Source organism: Carya illinoinensis, chromosome 8 (genome assembly GCF_018687715.1).
Source record: "Carya illinoinensis cultivar Pawnee chromosome 8, C.illinoinensisPawnee_v1, whole genome shotgun sequence".
In the NCBI taxonomy this organism is placed as follows: Eukaryota; Viridiplantae; Streptophyta; class Magnoliopsida; order Fagales; family Juglandaceae; genus Carya; species Carya illinoinensis.
In genome coordinates this window covers 14,679,452-14,701,209 of record NC_056759.1, presented here as the reverse complement: position 1 = coordinate 14,701,209, position 21,758 = coordinate 14,679,452, and the positions used below count along the sequence as shown (strand labels likewise).

At 35.3% G+C, this 21,758-nt stretch overlaps 1 protein-coding gene and 1 non-coding gene across 2 annotated transcripts; both read right to left on the bottom strand.

Annotated features, from left to right (window-relative positions):
• Positions 1 to 11,924: 11,924 nt before the first annotated feature.
• Positions 11,925 to 13,023, bottom strand: LOC122319072 (protein FANTASTIC FOUR 3-like). The gene has a single exon (XM_043136952.1). The coding sequence runs from the start codon at positions 12,837 to 12,839 to the stop codon at positions 12,048 to 12,050; it is 792 nt and encodes a 263-aa protein (XP_042992886.1). The 5' UTR covers positions 12,840 to 13,023; the 3' UTR covers positions 11,925 to 12,047.
• A 6,022-nt stretch (positions 13,024 to 19,045) lies between these two features.
• LOC122274924 lies at positions 19,046 to 19,152 on the bottom strand. Its single transcript, XR_006228460.1, has one exon. It is a non-coding gene; the product is annotated as a small nucleolar RNA R71 (small nucleolar RNA).
• Between the last annotated feature and the right edge of the window lie 2,606 nt (positions 19,153 to 21,758).

Here is a 21,758-nt window from a genome sequence, read left to right as displayed (position 1 = left end):
TCTGTTGGCTGGCTGATCCAAGTAATTACCATTTATAGTTGATGTGCCAGGGCATGACCAATAAGTTCATTTGTATCATCTTCTAACCCATTAATTTTCTAATACATACCAACACATTATCTTACATTAAGGTATCTTTTTAGGCGCTGTTGAATTAGAAGAGCAACGAAAGGTAGCTTTTTATAGGATCCCTGCAATAAAGGCTGGGCAGCACAATAGCCTCACCCTATAATATATCTCTTTTATGGGCTAATATATGTTTGTGGCTAAATGCTTTGGTGTCTTTCTCTCTTAGTGTAAGAGCGGTGGTTGTGGTTTGAGCTAGTGTCTATATATGTAAATTACACAGCTTGGTGTATATTGAGTTTAAATTCTGGCCTGAATTTAATGGCATAGACAAAATTGACTAGCATCGACAAAATTGGAGTATTAATTTCTATGTTAGAATTGGACAAGGTATGCTTATTTGAACTGGTTGTTGGATTGAAAATTAGTGGGTACATGGAGTTTTCTATTTTGAAAAGACTGATATTCCAACTGAATGTGTTGTCTGCTAAGCCTGAACCATGTAAGACCAAATGTCTGGTTGCACATGGGAATTTGTGGTCAATGTGTATGCTGGGCATAGAAAAACAGCTGGATGTAAGACCAAATCCAGCTTCGATTCTGTCAACATAAACTTTAATTTTGTTGCTACCTTAGAATCACCACATGATCATTAACTTCTCTACTTTAAATTGAACAGAACCCTTAAACTCCATATATGGGCTTTTGTTGCTTGTGGCTTGGCTTTCAAAATATCTAGAATTTGTGTTATTCTAGCCTCATGTGGAGGACCTTGCCTTTATTGAACACTCCTAAACTCTCTTACTCTCTCTCAAGCACATACTAAATCTCTTGAAATTTGTAACCATATTTTTTTTTTACTCTTCTAATTTCTATTTGTAGCCTCTATTATAACTTTGCTTCCTTCTATGAAGAATCTAGCCACCCTCTATCTTATACTATTTTTACTTTCATTTGACAAGATTTCCCCTTTATCTCAGCTTTTACAGTATCTGTCTTGGAAATGTTTCACGATTCTTACAATAAATGCAGGGACTTTCCTCTTATCTAAACTTATGAACAAATATTAAAAATCTAATACCATAAAGAAAAATCTAATACCATAAAGACAAATGATGACACTATTAAAAGAGTGTCAATGCTAGCATTTTGATCCCCAAAATTTTGGTTGAGAACTTTGACTCCTCTCTCCTTATCATCCATTGTTTCTATCTTAGAATTGAGAATCTTCACAAATCTTACTTGAGTGAAGGGAAGGACTAACAGTAATTTATAAATCCATTTGTTACAAAACTTAAAAAAAAAAACAAAACAAAACCTAGGTTGAAAAACCAGAAAGACATCCCTTTTGAAACTAAAAGTCCAGTACTCCCAAATAAAAGTTATTAATTAAGTAGATCCAATATTTGTCATGAAATAACTTTAACTTAGTAACATATTTTATTTAATTATAATATAAATAACAATTCTCATATGGAGGAATAATCAACCTGACATAGCTCATGGAGACTTCTAAACTTCCAAAATTTCTAATGGATTAAAGGTTGAGTGATCATGATTGAGTTCAAACCTTTTAGCTTCCAAAATTTATGATTTGAGTAAGGATGTGTGGTTTCATACAAAGCGAGCTGTTTCCAAAAGATAATAATAGATATAGATGTACTGTATGAAGCAAGTTATACAGAACAATGACTATCTTATATCACCATTGAAATCACAAAATGAAAAAGGCTGGAGGGACAAGAGCATTACCACATAAAGTCACGAATGAAGAGTGCACGTGGGATCATAAGTCCATTTCCCATCATAGCAAGCAACATTGAGAAAGCTGATAAGCCCTTGATGTTATCAGGATTTAGGAAATTTGTCCACTGAACAGGAGTACAAAGTCTCAGTGTAAAAATGAAAGAGATTTCCCTATTAGATATGTTGCAATTCTATAACAGCAAGCCTAGCTTAGCTTACCATTTGTGAAACTGGCATCCACAAGAATTTCTGGGTAGCTGTCCACCCTGAAATTGCTCCAACAAACTTCGCACCTTTCTCTAAAAGTTTTCCCAGTCTTGCCTGCAAATCTTAGCATCATTCATTTTAGAAATGACACAAATTTCCAATTTCTCTTTTAAAGAAATTTTAAATGTGAAAAATCATTTGGACACAGACATTTTTACCAGATGAAAAATCGTGATTTGTTCATGTTCATACCAAAGGTAACTGCCTCTTCTCATACAGTACGTTTTGAGATGAATTTGTTTGGATGGAAATGTACCGAGATAAGCCCATTTGATTTTAATTTGTCAATTGTGAAGGAAAGAAGTGATGAAAAGGAAGAAAAGAGAAGTAATTTTATAGTATTTTCTTTTGTTTGAGTAATGAAAGGAAGAGAGGAGAAAATAAGTGTAAAGAATAGAGTCCACTAAGGGTGTGTTACACTTACCTAGTGTTGTAAAGCATAGAGAATAGAAACAAGAGGGGAAAAACATTTGTTCAAAACCCTACTGTTTATTCATTACTGTTCTCCTACATATACTAAACATACAATTGACAATTATACCTTCATGAGTTGTACTTATTACAATAATGCCCTATAAGACCTAGTACACAATATCCTTCCACCTCTCACAAATCCTTCCAATTTTGACAGAAATATATTGTAGCCTTTTTCACTTCTCTCATTAAATATTCATAGAAGAAATGTGATTAAATTTTATGACACAATTAAACTTCTCTTTGTTCCATTTCAATTGATCTAAACCAACTGAAATACATAAAGGACCCTTCTACTGTGCCGCCTAGCTCTTACCACTGGACTAGTGCAATCTGACTTTTTTTTCTAAACATTTTTTAAACATCTTTAAACATTTAAAAATAATACACAAATTCACTAGTAGTAACTTTTTTAAACATTTAAAAAAAAGGAAAAAAATTCATATGCACTAGCAGTCAAACCCAGGGGGCAAACTAGCATTCTCGATACATAAAACACGTGAGGTTTGAGAGTTATACTTTTTTAAAAACCAACTGAATTAATGTGTCTGGTCAAGGTTCATTTCATTGTGGGATCATCAATACAAAAGATAATAAATTTTTAAAAATGCAGAATGTCACCCAAATATTCTAACTGTGGCAACAGAGTGACAACTGTCCTTTACATTGGCACATTACCAAGTGTGACTATTTGAGAATAACAGCTTTTGTTCCTTGTATTGGGGCGTTTGATCCACATTACGCAAACAGCAGTTGTGGAAACCTTTGAGTGGCTCGGGTAAACACCCAGAGGGAAAGACGTTACGGATCCTTTGGGGCTCTAGATCACAAAAATAAAGATCAACGCGCATGCTCGCACACACACACCCCTGCATACTATGCTTAGAAAGGTACTGGACAAGGCCAGGTCACATAAGCGTGTGCCTGATTTGGCTCACAAAGGGAAGGTAGAAAAAAGAATGAGGCATGTATTTGTTAAATTCTATTATTAATGATAAAAAAAATCTAGTTTACCGATAAAAAAATCTGTTATTAATGAATTTAATTTTAGTTTGAACACATTTGAAATTGAGCAATATTTCTTTGTGACTGATTATCTACAAATCATATCATGCATTTTTCTTTGGATATCTTTAACATGAAATAAATACGTGATAACAAGAAGTACATTCTATCCATGATTCTATTCGCATGACAGGGAACAATATTGAAAAATCCCTTTGAAAATAAGAAAGGGAAGGAACTCTTATGGTTTGGAAAGTGACTCTAAAGTGCGTCTTGGTCAATGAGTTCAACAATGTGAAAAGTTAAGGAATCTAACAATGAAGAGTTATTAAATGTCTTGATGGTTTTGGTGAAGAGTTTCACTCATTGTCCAGCACAAAAAGTTTAATCATGTTGGAAGACAATGTCCGCAATGTCTCTGTCAACTCTTAATGCATGGTTTCTTAGGGATGGGTTTCTCTCCTCCTTCATGAGTAAGAACTCTAATTTACCAATAGCATAGACAAAAGAAAGGAAACTTATGCACCTAGAATTAAACTGAGCTGTGTGCCAATGCTTTCCTCATGTATGACTCATAACCCATCAGTTTGACATAAATAAAAACAAATAAACAACCCACAGGTAGTGTAATAATTGATGTAATTGGAAAAAAGTGTTTTGGAGAATTTTCAAGTAAAAATTATCATAAAGGTTAATGAAAGTAGACCAGCTTGTTGAAAAGATATTCTTCTCAAGTACACTCACAGCATCATAAGAATGTGTTATCTTATGATTTGGTGTGTTTTCTACTTCATATTTATTATATCCAATATGAAGGCAATTAGAATCATAAGATTCTGATTAAAACATTATCAAGGCTGTATATGAACTATAACTGTGGTTTGCAATGTAACTTTGGGTGCATAAGGAAATGGGTACATCTAGTATATCTCACTGGGATGATATTGAAAGTGAAGGGTAGAACAAAACTTTCATAATGTAGTGTTGTGTAAACTGGGGGTTGTTTTTATGATGCTTGGGTGAAAAGTTGGATTTGATTCAACTTTAGGATGTGATATAAGTGTAGGCAGTGGCTTTGATGATACTTCAGTAGTTTTGAGTCAGTGACATTACTTCTAAGCCAGTACTTCCATAGTCAGAATTTGGTTTATTGTTGGTTGTAAGTAGGAAAAACTTGACAATAGCTATTGATACAGTGTAGAAGTTCTGCACTAAGCAGTTGAGCAGGTAAAAACACGTGTTTGGGCTGTTTAAGCTGTAACTACCTAATGCAATTGGACCCTGTTTTTTTTATTTTGACTGGTGAGTGATGGGATTGGATGTCTAAAATTTGGCAAAAGAAACTTTCATAAAAGAATAATGTATGGCCAACTATAGGAGACCAGATTGTTGTAATGCTCAAGTTATGATGAAAAATCCAAAGATAACTTGATCAAGTGTTCTACAAGATTGGTTGATGAAGTTGATCAAAATATGCATGTCTTCACAATAACTTTTAAATTTGTTTTATCTATTTTCTGACATAGCAGGGATCCATTCAGAAAAGGGAAACAAATGTAAAAATAAAAATAAAAAAAAAAACTGTGAGGAATAAAAGCAAAGAATGAGAAAAGAAATTAGAAATCCATGGTTAGGTTTGCTTGACAAATTATGGGGTGGCTCTATTGTATATGCACTGACATCTCTCTCTCTTTCTCTCCCTCTCCCCCTCCCTCTCCCCAAATCCAGTGGTTTGTATAATGTTAAATTTTTTTTGTGAAATTTAAATGTTAGGAGCAGCAATTGTTATTGGTTACACGCTTCAAAATTGCTTTATAGCTATCATAAACTCCCATGTTGTATACTGCTGGGTATTGCATGGTGCAGTCCTGCTTTTGGTGTCCATATTCTAATTAAATGTAATGATTTGGAGATTATTGGAAGTTGTAATGCAGAGTTTTTTTGGATCTCAGCTGTTGAATATGATCACATCTATTGCTAAATGTATTGGGCATTCCATACCAGTGACTGTTGTAATCTTGGTTGATTGGTTTTGATGATTGTCCTGCTTTAGATGTATCCTAAGGATGCAGAAATAGTGGATAGTGAAGTAGAGAGTGTGCATGATTCTCCAGTGCACACTTACCCCGTGCTAGTTTTTCAGCAACTGCTACAACAAGTATTTGTTGAGTTCTTGATAATAAAAAATACCATATTAGTAGAATAGTTTTTAGAAGTATCTATCTTTGTGAATTTTTGGGACTTCTTTCAGTTCTTAATAATAATAAATCACTACTAGTAAGTATTTGCAATCACCTGACTAGTCATTTTTGTTATCACTGCTAGGTTGGGGTTGGAGAGAAAGACGTTATAAAGAATGCAACAGATCAATTTCCCCTGCATGATGCAAAAGAGAAGTTGATATATCCTACCTACAATGCCCAGGTGCACTTGGTGTAAATAACATTTTTAAATATAAAAGAGCAAGACTGGTTGCACTATATATTTAGTAGTTAGAAAAGTTGCAGGATCTTGGTTCCATTTGGTCCACCCCATTGTATAGCCCATAACTATATTAATATGAATTCTCAAAGAGGATTAGATGAATGAATATGTTTGATGTTATATCACAAGATTTGAATCCAAGATATTTATTAGTGGATATAAGGGAAGTTCAAGAATTTTTTATTATGTTTACTAAATTATAAGTACTTAATATTGGGTTTCAGCTAGGTGTCGTTTCATATAGGTGAAAAAATATTGAAAATTCATAAATTGGGTTTAAGATAGTAAAACACAAATAATTTATTATTTGGACATATAAATAACTAACAATTAATAATATTATTTGGACATATTAATTTATTATTTTAAGTTAGTCACTAAATTGGACATTTAACTAAGTTAGTTGACTTAGTTATAAGCCAAAGCAGGCAGGAAAAAAAACTGTAAAGCCATCTTTTGCAGCGTTTTTAAATCGCTGCAAATACAGAGCTTGCAAAATAATTTTCCCTATTGCTGCAATTACTCATTTGCAGCGTTTCTTAACGTTGCAAACACTCAAAAGCAACGATTACAGAGCGTTGCAACTACAATTCAAAGCAACGAAAATAAAGATGTTGTGTTTGGTTTCTACACTATTGCAGCGCTTTTTATGTATTCGCAACGTTTTAATTACGTTGTAAGTGAACTAAAGCAACGAAAAAAAATTGTTGCTTTGCAATAACCTATTGCAGCGTTTTTCTTATTTATTGCAGCGATTAAGAAATGTTGTAAGAAGGAACAAAAGCAGCGCTAAAATGATATGTTGCTTTTGAGATATATCAATTGCAGCGGCTATAGATCAATTGCAGCGATTTTAAGTGTTGCAAAAATTTACAAAAGCAACGAACCAACTGTAGCGCTGTTGTAGTTGGATGGCTATTGCAGCGAAATTTAATGATATAGCAAGGATAAATTTCGCTGCAATTAATCTATTGCAGCGTCGAAGCAATCAGATGGGGTAGCCTTTTGCAGCGTGATATTATTGAGTTTGAAGCGGTTTAAGAACGCTGCAAAAGATAGCTATTGCAACGTTTTTTCAATAACGTTGCTATTGATCAAAAAAGTCACGTTTATAGTGTCGAAGATGCAAGAAGGGTAATAATGCTGCAATTGATTAACTACAGCGTTTTTTGAATGTATTTGCAACGACTTTAGGCCCTGCAAAAGGGCTAATTTCTTGTAGTCTTTATTCGAATGTCATTTATTTTATGGTCTTGGTTTTCCGAATCTCTAGAACGGCTAATTTGTTTTTAAAATAAATTGAGGTTGGCGTCCAGAAATTAGTTTTGGAATTAAGAGAGAGATGTTATTTCTTTGTTGGACGTAAGCATTGTGTTGTTTATTTTGAGGAAAAAAGAAAGGAATATTGTATATATTTTTGAGAGATTTTCTAGACAATAAAGATGTGTTTTTTGAGTGGAACTTTGGGCTCAACCACTTGTGTAGAGTTAGTCCAGGTTATACGACGATCAGTTGAGCTGTTGTATCTTAGAGGAGTCAACTCAAGAAGAATTTTGCTGCACCAGTGAATTTGAGACTTCATACATCGCATAGGGCTTGAATTTCTTTAAAGAAAACGAGATTTCTGTGCCTCAGTCCAAACTGACTTCGTTTCAATTTTAACTTTATTGTAATTTTTATTACATTATTGTTAATTTCACCAACACTTTTCAGAAAGTCAACCTCCCATTCGCGGATACACAAGACCTAGTTTACAGCAAGTCCTTACGCCAGATACTTTCTATATATGTATGTATATATGTAGAGCTAATGAACTACTCCTAGGCCCACAAATGAATGGAGAATTTAATACAAAACACATAAAAGCCCTCAAGGTTAGGGCATATTGGATTAATACCCGAAATGGCAAAACCTTGTGTTGTGCCAGAGATTTTAACCAACGTCATCTCTACTCATATTCCAAGACCAGGGAATATAAGACGATCAAATGCATTCCACTGAGGATCATCCTTGAAGAATGAGACGGGGCGACACATTGCCTTTTAAGTATTGGAAGTTCAGTATTAGCTATGATTGGATTTAAAGGACGGAGCTTTCAGTTTGATTGACAAAACATTTAACACTATGACGTACACATAAATGAACCTATAAAAGGCACCCACATCAAATATCCCAACCAAGGCCGAAATTTATTAAGAGTAAATAATCAATATGATTAGCCTTAAAAACAATATATATATATTAAATGCAATATGATCCAAGCTTCAGGTGAACAACAAAGAGCTCGACTGAACAAGCTGGGAAATCATTCGATACAATGGGCCAGCTAGCTAGCTAAGGTACCCACCAACAGGTTGTTGTGGCACATTCTATACATCACATTCTTATTTTATTTTCATTCTAATAAATAAGATGTGATTATTTATCATCAGTGATGATGAAGAAGCATGCAATAAATGATCATTTAATAATGATAAATGTATCACATCTTACTTAATGGAATGAAAGTAAAATGATAATATGATATAAAGAATTTTCCTTTATTAAAACCCTACTAACTTGATCGAGCATTAGAGCAACTCAGACTTAATTAGAGCATTTGGCAAACGGCCTCATTTTTCTTTGTTTCCAAGTCTACAAGCAACTCGGACTTAATTAGAAGCATGCAGTTAATGACATCAAGAAATTGTAACAACACTATATATATTATAGTCCTTATATTAATTTTTATCAACAATTTATGGGCGTATTAACTCAATTCTAATGCACCACAATGAGCACACCTTTTTGTCATCACGATCAAGACAAGTAAGGAGAATCTCTGATTCCCATTCCCCACAACCCAAAGTCAAAAGGAAAAAGAACCGTATATATAAAGGCGCTATTGTTAGAGAGGAGGCTTTGCCATAATAATTATGACACGATAATGTTGACCGAAATATCAAAATCAGATTATATAAACAGGGTCTTGTCTACCGACTAATTAACTGTTTCTACGAGACTAGGATTGATGAAAGCAAGGTTTGTTCACAAATATTGCTAGTTGACTAACAAAAAGTCAAAACAAACATTAATTATCCATGAGAAGGCATGCATAATGAAATGTTATTGATCTAGAATCTAGCTAGCGCTAATTAGGATAGTAATCATGGGAGTAGTTGCAACTTCAACAAAGAAATAGTAAATTCATGCATGTGACAAGAATTCGAGGACGACATGCTGATTGCCCTAAGATCCTGCTTCCTAGTCATAGGATTTGTTTTTTTTTTTTTTTTTTTTTTTTTGGGGGGGGTGGGGGGGGAATCTTTTCACATGATAGTTTATGTGAATAATATTTCATTAAATCTTTTTTTTTAGAGAGAGAGAGAGAGAGATGGAAGGGTGAAAGTGCCAACAAAAACAATCTGTTACAGGAAAAAAAGAAGGGGGGGGGGGGGGGGGGGGGGGGGCAATGTGTAATAGAGCAAAAAACTTTGTCGGACCATTAATGTTCACAGGTGGACCCGAGGGGCACTACGCAGGCCGTATGTTTTTTTTAATACCATATAGGAATTATGGTTCTATAATTGAAATTCACCATTGGTAAAGGATGAGGGAACTGTGGTGCATGTCTTCTTCGATCAAACGAGATGAAAGGGCAAATGGCAGTGCACGTCTATACGGTTGGTGTCATGTGTGGATGATAATAGATGAGGGTTTTAGGGATTTTCAGGGGAGCTAGAAATATGGACGAAACTGGCATGGGAAAACTTGAAAAACAAAAAGGCTTGAACACATGATGCATGTGGCTAGTCAAAATGAGCTGAAAATTGAACACTCCGATCAATAAAGCCATTTTTAGTTATAAAAGATCATTTTGAGAACGTTTGAAAATAGTTTGGAGATGTATTATTTATTGAGTCGTGTCACACCTGCCGAGGGTGTAGCCTGATCGATGAATTGTCCTGAAAAGGCCAAATGCAGCATTTTTTTATATATATTTTTATATCTTTAAACATTTTTGTTTTTAAAAAATTAACGACATAATTAAAAAAACACTTACTTAATGTAAAAATAAAAATTTGTCAGGATAATTCATTGGGACATATTCTTGGTGACTTTTTTTACTGTTATTTATTTGGTTTTGGACAAAGAGATTTTTAAATACTTTTTTCTTAAAATAAAAAATAATCAGTTGTGTGTAGTGAGCGCGCTAGGTTTGTGAAAGTGGACATAAGATAGGGTTGAGAAATCTTTTAATATAAATTTTTAGGTGTACTTTTAGTTTTGGAATTTGTAAAAGTATTTTTTATTTTTGCCTTTAAATAATGATTGGTAATAATTGGATGAATATAGTCGAAAAGTTCAATAGCGTAATGTTTTTTTAAATTTAAAGATCACTTGGTTTGAAATTTATTGAAATCCAAAGCAAAACTTTGGAGAATTTTCTAAAACAAAACATGGCCTTAAGGGTTAAGGAGCTACATGGAGGCCGGTTGTGTTTGAAAGTCATTTTTGGAGATCGACAAACGGCAATTTTGATGGAGTGACGCAAGAGATCAAGAAAGGAGATAGATTTGAGAGATTCTAGCTTTAAAAAGGGAAAAGAGGTGGCGGAATTAGCACGGTGCATGGAACCACCAACGACGGATGCTGGTGGGTTGGATTTTGGAGGAAAGTGTTTTTTTATTATTATTATTTTTTTGGGTTCCAAAATTGGGGAGAGGGATAATTGAGCGGAAGAAAGAGCACCTGTCACCGGATATGGTAAAAGGAGATCACTCAAGATATGGTAAAAGGAGTGGGTGCTTAAAAGGTACATATTGTCAAATAAGATTCTCAAAGCACATGATGTTCAGAGCAAAATGATATTGGCTCTGCTGTTGACAATTTCATGTCCATCAAAACCTTACCCAGAAATGGGGTAATGTATGGACACCCAAACCCCACGATTGGACACTGCCCTCCCTCTTTTGGTAATGTTACCCACCCTCATCTCAAGGCATCATTACTTGCCCTACGTAACGTGACCAACCATTTTAACTTCCTAGCTTCTTGCTGGTATTCCAACCTCACAATCTTAATACCCTAAATTTTAGTAGAACCCACAGTGAAAATCTGTTATTATAACCTCAGAGACAGGGTTGTCATGAAACTTTTATGAAAAAACTAGTGTAATAAAGGGAAAAAAATAATAGAAAGTGCACTTTTATTTATGCTGCTTGAATATGGATCAGAAGGCCGGTTACTGCATAATTAGCTGTTGAAACCATGCACGTAAGGATCTGAGAACTGGAAAAGCGAGCACATGGAGGATGATATTAGGATATGATGTCAGTGCATGTTGCTCACTTGGGCCCTACGCCTGATATTTACCAATGCGTTCGTACTCCCGTTTGCACACACCAATTAACTTGCATGATGTTTTGCCCTTGCCTTAACAAAAAAATACATCTCGTGGGCATGCCGCTCAAGTGTGTGCATCAATCAAAAAGTCATTGCGGTTACTAATCTTTACAATATTGCTGAAATCAAACAGTCCCTGGAAGCATTGAACTGCACTAATCCTGCCTATCTCTAGCTATAATTTGATACCATGCATGGCAGACTTACAAATGATGGTCTAGGATGCTTTAGAAGTTATTAACGTTTATCCTTCAGGCAAAGCGAGCTCTGTAGATGTGGTAGTCGGTTTGAATACCAAAAAGAGGTAATCTTAGGAACAAATAAATAGAGGCAATTGGTAGTTATGCTACCTAGATCTTTTCTACTCGAACTTGATTATAGGTTGTCCAATGTCCCTTCTTTCTCTTGCTTTTTCCTTCTTGGTCAGAGAGTATAATGAATCTTACGTCAAAACGTAGCTGGTTCAAATTTAAGTTAATAATTGTGTTTCTGGAACATTTTATTTTAAAGATAACATGTAGCATTAACTTATTCTGAGAAACCTAATGCACGAGAACTCAAAACTATGACAATTGACCTAAAAACAAGGTACCCAAAAAGAAAGATCATAGTGATCTCTTTCAGACAGAGAGCTTATAAGCAGCCATCCAGAATGGCTCCAAATACTGTAAAGCTTTGTTCCCACGCCCACCTTCCATGCACCTGCTTGGCCTGGGAAGTCTCCCTATGGTCGTTTCAGCCCCAAAACCTACAGTAATTCCATTTCTCTCTTCCTCCTCGCACCAGTACATCTTCTCGTCATTCTCATCCCCAATATCTCTATCTTCCCCAACTTCTGCTTCTTCCAATTCTTCTTCAGCATCTTCTGTTTCAGGTTCCGCTTCTTGAGCAACTTCCTCATCGCCATCCTCACCAATTCCTTCATCTCGAACCATCCGAATCCTAAGTCTTCCATCCCCACGCTCAGCATGAAACAGGCCACGACAAGAAGGGACTGTAAAAGCTTTCAGAACAAGCCTACCTCCTTCCCGGTGAGATTTAACTCGTACACCACTCGAGCAACTTATGGATTTCAAGGGTGGTGGAAAACTCCAGGGATGATTCAACTTCTTCTTCGACACCCGAAATCCATGCAATTTTGAGGCCTGCTTCGACTGACCATTCTCGCTAACTACTGAAAACAAAGCAATTTCATCGATGCTGATTTCAGTGCAAGCACTCCCTGTCTCGCTGCCCAAGCTTTCGGTGCACATTCGAAGGCTTTCTTCGCTTAGCCTCAAGGATGAGCGCTTAACATGAGGGTGTACGTATACTTTGCCATTTTCGGTTTCGTTTTCTTTGCTATACTGGGAATTGTCGGCAAGAGCCTGGAGGAAACTCAAGCCGTACGAATTAGCACCACTCAAAGACATGGTTTGCTTCACTCTATGATATGCTAAATGACAAAACAGAGGATGAAACAGAGGAATATTTAGTCTTGAGCTAGAAAGACTGGAAGTTGAGCAAAACCCACCTCTTGGCTTGGCTGAAAAAGAAAATGGATCAGAGAGAGAGAGAGAAAGAGAGAGAGAGAAGGCTCAGAAGGGGAAAAGGACTGGATGATGAGAGATACAAGTGGGAGTGAGGTATGAATTTATAGGAAGAAGCGGCCCCACTAGAGCTATACAACTTCAGTCCGCCACTCGTTATAAACGCAGAAGGAAATAGAGAGATTAGCACTAAACTAGCTAGAAGAATACCGTCTTGGCTGGGTGTTTTAGTTGTATTGAGAAACTGAGCTGATATTAATATTTTCTGAATACTAGTGAAATAATAATAATAAAATATTAAATAATAATGAATAATAGTCAAATATAGTAAAAAGTAAATAAAAATAATAATAAAATAATTAATTGTAGTGAATCAAGAGTCCAGAGTTCAATGTTCATCCGCTACCTGGAATGGCTTAATTTTATATGGAACAAACCAAGCTTTTTCCCCTTTTGGGACCAACACGAAGCCTCTCCAACAAAATTTTCAATTTTGTTTTAAGTAATTATTTCAATCTAAGTATCAGAACGAAATATTTCAATACATGTACAGTTTCAAATTAGCATTTTATAGAGAAATGATTTTTTACAAGTCCTAAATAAACAAATTCTTGTAAAAAAAAAAGTATACTTCACCTTAAAAAAGTATAAATATATATATATATATATATATAACTTACTCTTTATTAATGTGACCCACTTTTTTACAAAATACGCATATGAAACTTGTCTATTTAGAATATCCACATCTGTTTTTTTAAATTACTTTTCATTTTCAAATTTAACCCATTTTATCAATAGTTGGCCCATATTGAATTAGCAAAACCCATTTCATCCCAAATATGAGCTATACACAATAATTTCATCTTTTTCTTCAGAGTTGAAAAGTCCTGGATCAAGTCTATATCTATTGTTTATTAATTTCGCTCATCTCTCACACGTCTCTTTCTTTCTCTTTCTTCTTCCCTCTTTTTCTCCTGCGTCTCTTCCTTCTGTCTCATTTTCTAGTTTTTTTTTTCTCTTATTTCTCTTCTTCTTCCCTCTCCCTTCCAAATCTCTTCCTTTTGTCTCTGTCTCTTCTTCTAGTTTTTTTCCCTCTTCTTTCTCTTCTTCTTCCCTCTCCAGCGTCTCTTCCCCGCTTTCTCTTCTTCTATTTTTTTCTCTTCTTCTTCCCTCTCCCATGTCTTTCCTTCTTTCTCTTCTTTTCTTCTAGTTTTTTTTTTCTCTCTTCGTTCTCTTCTTCTTCCCTCTCTAGCGTCTCTTCCTTCTTTCTCTTCTTCTAGTCCTTTTTTTTCTTCTCTCTTTCTCTCCCGCAGCTCTCCTTCTTCCCTTTTCACTTTCTTCTCTCTAGCACGACATTGTGACAACTTCTCTCCAGCATTGACTGTGTGAGGAAACGGTAAAATCCAAAACCCTAGCCTTAATCTTACTCTTGATTTTGTTGTTTGGGTTTTATTTTGTTGATGTTGTTTGTGTTTGATTTTGTTGATGTTGTTCATGCCATGTATTTTTTTCATCTGGGTTCATTTTACTTGAGCATTTTTGGTTCTTAGATAGGCCTCTCAGGCAACATTCTCATAGTAATAGCTGCCTCCAAGAAAGGAGTTTCTGAAACTCTATTTTTTAACCAAAAATAAGCTGATCCATGATCTTATTTGAATTTTGGGTAAAAAAAAAAAAGGGCTATTAGAATTATGATTGTCTTGCATCAGCTATTCTAAGTTGTGGTAATGGCTCTAGGCATGGCCTTAATAGTTAATATTATAATTAAACAGTTTACAATTGGTTTTAGTAGTTGGGCAGTCACATGTGGTTGCAATACATGTGGCTAGGCAACAACTATTGCCTATGCTATTTTGTGGCTTTTTGTTATTTTGGACTATTAGATTGTACATATATTGGCCTTTGTTCTATTAAACTGTTATTTTGGGCAACAACTATAGTCACATGTAGATCTGTTGGGCTGTTATTTTGTTATATGCTTGTGATCCTATGATTTTTTCATATGTTATTTTCTTATATTTTGAGATTATTATATTATAGATATGGAATTTTTATGGATTGTACGTATGAGATTTTTATTTCCATATGAGATTTTATCATCTATACATATAAATATGAGATTATTATATTATAGATTGTTGGATTGTGAAAATGAAAATGAATATGATTGTTAGAGGTTATTGAAGATTACGAAAATAAAATAAAAAACTAATTAAAAAATAAAAATTAATTAAAGAAATATAAATATTAAAAAATAATAATATTTTATTATTATATATAAAGAATGTGATGGCTAATCCAATATAAATTTTAAGTGTTAAGTGATTAGTTAAAAGTTAAAAAGTTACATATTCTTCAAATTTTGAATATAGGAATAGCTAATCCAAAGAATTTTAAACAATTTTATACATATTCTGTATTGTTTAATAATATTTCTGTTTAGAATATGAACAATAAAATAAATTTCTTATATCACATTTTATCAATCTTCGGTATTTAAATAAAGTCATGACTAAATTAAGGTAATTTTTTTTTTCTCATGCACAGTTTTTTCTAACGAAAAATAATAATTTACCCAATGGAAATAACTATATTAATAGTCTTTTTCATTATTCTCAAAGTAAAATTATTTTTGGTGAGATGAATAAATAATAGAAAAATAATATTATTATAGAAAAATGCTAAGTGAATCGAAGAAACGCACCGATCGACGATATTATATATATCACATTAAATCCAGGCCACTCCCACTTTTCTTTTCCCAGAAAGAGGAGACGTGAGCTACAAATCATGAATTGTATAAAAAAAAAAAATGAAGTTATCAAGCTGTAAACTTTTATGATAATTATTACATTATGTTCCTGACTGAAATACAGATTTAAGCCGAGCGAGAAATGTTATTCATCATCTCTTATATTATTATATATTAATATGTGATTTTTTTAAATTTAAATTTTAAAATTGGGCTAAAACATCATAAAATGATTCGAAATTCGAGCTGAAATAAAATATTATGGTGTCCCATTCTGCTTACTGTTCCAAAAATCCAAAAATTCCAACGGGAGTGAAACGATATTAAAACTTTGTTTCCAATTATTCTCTTCTTTTGCTAAAAAAAAGCCCAAAAGACCTAAACGATTTTCTTCAATATTCTCTGTGGCTGGGATTGTTAGTTTGCCCTATACATTTCTGGCTTACACTTTACAACTAAGCTCTTACATTTCCTTTTGTTTTTGGAAAGAGTAGTTTCTTCTAAGCGATCCTCTCAGTATTTTTATTCGACTGATGTCTAAGGGTCTACAGTAGTGATTGGCAATTGAATCAAGATTATTCGACAATTGATCAGATTATTCATTAATGGTGTCGATGTTGGAGATGAGTAACCATCATGACTTGATAAAATAAAGAACTTGTAGAAAATAAATGAAGCACGAAGTACTGTGGAGCCTTCATCCATAAGGCCTGTGGGTAAAATCAACTATAATGTTTATAATAATACAAATTCTCACCTTCCATTTTCTCTCTTTGCTGCAAGGAGATCAAAGGGGAAGAAAAGGAGGTGAAGTCTGAGAAGAAGAAGCCATCCTTAGCTTATTGTCGTCCCCTCTCTTTTTCTTTGTCTGCTTCTCCTCGTTGCTTTTCTCTTCCTTGGCTTCAATGTTTGTCTCGTCGCCTCACAAATTTTACAAAATCTTAATTATGTAGGGCTGACTTAGTTTAATCTGTGATAACCCAACCCATTAGGAAACCCACGCCCAAATATGTTTTTACCCAAGCCCAATCTTGAGAAAGGCCTAAAGCACTTATGTCCTTAAAACTCTAAAAGCATTTCCCTCATCTTCTCTCCCCCTCCCTAACGGCTTCTCTCTCTCTCTCAGCAGACCAACAGTTCATCCTGTTGACTGAACCCTTGACTTCACAATTTGTGGTGCCCTGTCTCTTGATAAACGTCTTGGTAAGGTTTCATGGTGCCAAGGGTGTCAGCCAAATGCTCAACACCCAGGTTTGTTCGTGTTAGGCATGTCTTGTCTAGATGTAAGTGCATGTGTTGGATAAAAATATAAAATCACTGTATAAAAAAGAGGTTTAGTCAGTGAACTAAGACCTTGAAGTACTAGAAGTTTAAAACATATCATAGAAATAATTAGTCATTCTTCATAGGTATTAACTTGTTACTGATGGCTTGCAAAATTTCATATTGCAGATTTTACAAGTTCGCTCGAGCGAATTCAGGCAGATTCAAACGCTTCACTGCCGCTCGACAGGGAGCTCGAGCGGGTTGCTGAAAAACGAAGATCGCTCGAGCAGAGACATTGGCCGCTCGAGCGAAATCAGGTAGAGTTGAACGCTCGATGTGCGCTCGATAGGACGCTCGAGCGAAATCAGGCAGAGTCGAACGCTCGACGCGCGCTCGACACCCCGCTCGAGCGAACATCGTATTTTGACAGATTTTAGGTTTTCCGCTGTGGGACCATATAAAAGCCATTTTTCACTCTAGAGCCGCGAGTTTTGACTGGAGAACACTCTTTGGGAGAGAAAAACATAGCTAGAGGGATTCAAATCATTTGTTTTGGAGACGGAATTCCAATTTATTGCACGTACGTTGGATTCATACACAAGCACGGACGGGAGAAAAGCGTTAAATCGTTCCCTTGAGCTTTTGACGACGAGTTGAGGCTGCAAGGAGGATTTTTCAGTGTTTATTTTCTTCTTCCCATCTTCTCAGAACAATTATGGTGAATTCGTTTATGTTGAATTCCATTTCTAACATGAGCTAAATTTTCTTTATTCTAGGAAAACGATGTAACCTATTTCCGAACTATGCTTGTTTGTCCATGCTAATTTAATGCAATTCTCTCTTTGTTTATCTGATTTATTCTGAGTTTAATGCTTCTAATTAACTGGCCATTGATTAGATGATTATTAATCTTGTGATTTGCTATCGAAAGAGGGAATCATAGGGTAGATCTTGGATATTTCAGCATAGGTAAGTATAGAGATCGAAAGACTTGTATGAACCTGTGTAGTAATTAAATCATTGGTCTTATTGCGTTCTTGATTATTTAATTTGCATACTCTTGTGTGAATTGATAAACTAGAATCACTTCCAATTGACTATCGAAAGAGGCTTTTGGATGAATTAGAGATTTGCTAATAGACAAAAGAGGTTTAAGTTAAATTAGCTGGATGAGAAAAGCATAGTGAAGAATTATGGTGAAATCGATTTCCTAGAAGTTTTCTTCCCTATTGAATTTGATCTTTGAAAGTCAGTTTTATTTTCTTTGCTTATTTCTCTTTGAGTTGATCTAGTTTTATTTGCAACTACAAAAACCTTAGCGATTCCTCTAGATAAAATTGAGATTAGTATAATTTTGGTATTTGGCAAGAGTAAGGTACCAATCCCTGAGGACGATACTCTTCTTACCACTTTATTATAAAACTACGATACTGTGCACTTGCAGTTTTGCACCAGTCAAGTTTTTGGCGCCGTTGCCGGGGAATGGTTTATTCTTATTCTTTTCGTCAATATCGATACAAAGTAATCTTGGTTTTAATTTAGAATTTTGTTTTAATTTGTTCTACAGGTGTGTTTTTGACATTGGATGCGCCGTGCTAGATCTCGTGATATTATTCTTGTTGATCCGGAGATTGAAAGAACTCTTAGATCACTAAGAAGAAATAAGATACTAGCTATGGCTGAAGAAGATCGTGAGGTACTACCACGCACCTTGAAGGACTATGTGCGGCCAGTTGTAAATGGAAATTACTCGAACATAATGCGCCAGCCAATCAATGCCAACAACTTTGAGCTCAAATCAGCTTTGATTAGCATGGTGCAGCAGGCTCAATTCAGCGGATCGCCACTGGATGATCCCAATATTCATTTGGCTATGTTTTTGGAGATTTGTGACACTGTGAAGATCAATGGTGTTACTGAAGACACCATTAGACTGAGATTGTTTCCTTTCTCTTTGAGGGATAAGGCTAGAGGTTGGCTACAATCTCTACAACCGGGAAGCATCGTTAGTTGGCAAGACATGGCTGAGAGGTTTCTTGCTAAATTCTTTCCTCCTGCAAAAACAGCCCAACTCAGGAGTGAGATTGGCCAGTTCAAGCAAAATGATTTTGAGTCACTCTATGAAGCATGGGAGAGGTATAAAGACTTGGTTCGACGTTGCCCACAACATGGATTGCCAGATTGGTTGCAAGTTCAGATGTTCTATAATGGGTTAAATGGGCAAACTCGAACTATAGTTGATGCTGCTTCTGGTGGAACTCTGATGTCGAAGACAGCTGAAGGTGCTACTGCACTTTTGGAAGGTTGCTGGAATTCATGACTTGGAGCCGATAGCATCTCTTTCCGCTCAAGTAGCTACTCTATCTCATCAGATTTCAGCCTTGACAACACAAAGGATACCACAAAGTACAGAATATGTAGCATCCACAAGCATGATAGTTCCAAGCAATGAGGCGAGTCAAGAACAAGTTCAATATGTCAACAATCGGAACTACAATTATCGTGGTAATCCTATGCCAAATTACTATCATCCAGGGCTTAGAAATCACGAGAATTTGTCATATGGAAATACCAAGAATGTGTTGCAACCTCAACATCCTCCCGGATTTGATAGCCAACCAAGCGAGAGGAATATGTCACTTGAGGATGCCATGGTTTCCTTTGTTCAGGAGACCAATACAAGGTTTAAAAAGACTGATTCACGGTTGGACAACATTGAGACTTATTGTAGCAATATGGGAGCTGCTATAAAGAATATTGAAGTGCAAATTGGGCAACTAGCCACTACCATCAATGCCCAACAAAGAGGAGCTTTTCCCAGCAACACTGAAGTGAATCCAAAGGAACAATGCAAAGCCATCACACTTAGGAGTGGAAAAGAAATAGAGAGGTCACCATTGAAGGAGAGCAAGTCCACCCCTACAGCTGTGAACATTGGCCAAAGCAAGAATAAAGTAGAAGAAGATGAGATTGTCAATGATACACTAGAGGAGACCGACTTTGCTCCTACAATTTCATTTCCTGACAATCCTCCTATTCTTGCTCCTCCACTTCCTTACCCTCAGCGTTTTCAAAAGCAAAAACTAGATAAGCAATTTTCTAAGTTTTTGGATATTTTTAAGAAAATTCACATTAATATTCCTTTTGCAGATGCCTTGGAACAAATGCCAAATTATGTCAAATTCCTGAAGGACATCATTTCCAAGAAGAGAAGATTGGAAGAGTTTGAAACAGTGAAACTTTCTGAAGAATGCAGTGCTTTTCTTCAAAAGAAATTGCCTAAAAAATTGAAAGATCCGGGGAGTTTCACTTTGCCTTGCACTATTGGAAATTCATTTTTTGATAAAGTTTTATGTGATCTTGGTGCTAGCATTAATCTTATGCCACTTTCTGTTTGCAGGAAATTAGGACTTGAAGAGATGAAGCCTACAACAATTTCTTTGCAACTAGCGGATCGGTCCATCAAGTATCCACGTGGAATCATAGAAGACGTATTGGTAAAAGTGGATAAATTTATCTTCCCTGCTGATTTTGTGGTGTTAGACATGGAAGAAGATGAAGAAGTCCCACTAATTCTTGGTCGACCATTCTTGGCCACGGGAAGAGCTTTGATTGATGTTCAAAAGGGTGAGTTAACATTGAGAGTGAACAAGGAAGAGGTTTTGTTCAACATTTACCAAGCCATGAGAATTTCAGAAGAGCCAAGCACTTGTTTTCGAGTTGATGACATTAAGCAATGTGAAGAAAAGGCCTTTAAAGAAGATGCACCAGCCAATCACCTAGAACGAGCCCTGCAGCAGGATACATCACTTATCAATGAAGTGGAGAGGAACTGTACTCTTATTCCTTTTGGAGATCCCGATTGATGAAGATTGAAAAGTCTGGCTGTAGACTTTAAAACAAGCGCTTATGGGAGGCAACCCATAGATCTATCTTTCTTTCTTTCCTTTATTTTATTATCTTTATTTATTTAAGTTTTAATAAATTGGTTTTTGATGCAGGTTTATTTAGCAAGAATAAAGAGCTGAAAAATTTTAAAACCTCGGAAGGTTCACCATGAAACCAGGGAAGTTCCTTTATTTCTTCAATCCTTTTTACTTTTGCATCACAATGAGGACATTGTTTAGTTTAAGTTTGGGGGTGTAAACTCCTATAATTATTTGATCCTCTTGTTTTCTAAGTCTTGGGTTGTTGATGGATTGTTTGAGTCTCTTACCAAGCATGCATTGGAGTAAGATTGAATTCTCTATGACTCTGAAATTTTTGATTGAAGATGGTTTTGAGAAAAATTTTCAAAAATTTCTTTTATGTCAAGTGAAGTTTTGTGGGTACTTTGGTTTAAATCTTTGACCTTGAACACAATTGAGCACATAGTCGTTTTTCTCTTATTCCATTTTGCTTATGAAGAGAAGAAGTTGAATTAATTGAAAGAGGGAGGTTCGATTTTGCTTTGCTCTAGAATCCGTTGATGGGTCCTTGAGGCGAAATCCTAGTTGAGACCAAATATTAGAGAAATGATCTAGGCATTTCTTTGACATAACCAAAAAGCTTTCCCAGCCGTCCTAAATATCATGCCATCATTACATGGTGTGTTTCCATAGTCAACCCCCTTGAGCCTTCATGAGCCTTTATTGATTCTTTAAACTACATAAACCATGCCCGCTCTAAGCCTGAAAAACAATGAATCTACCGTTGAGAGTTTGAGAAAATACTTTGGTGGAGAGTTACATTTAAAAGAGAAAATTGGTTTCATGATGAAACGTATTATGTTTGCTCTATTT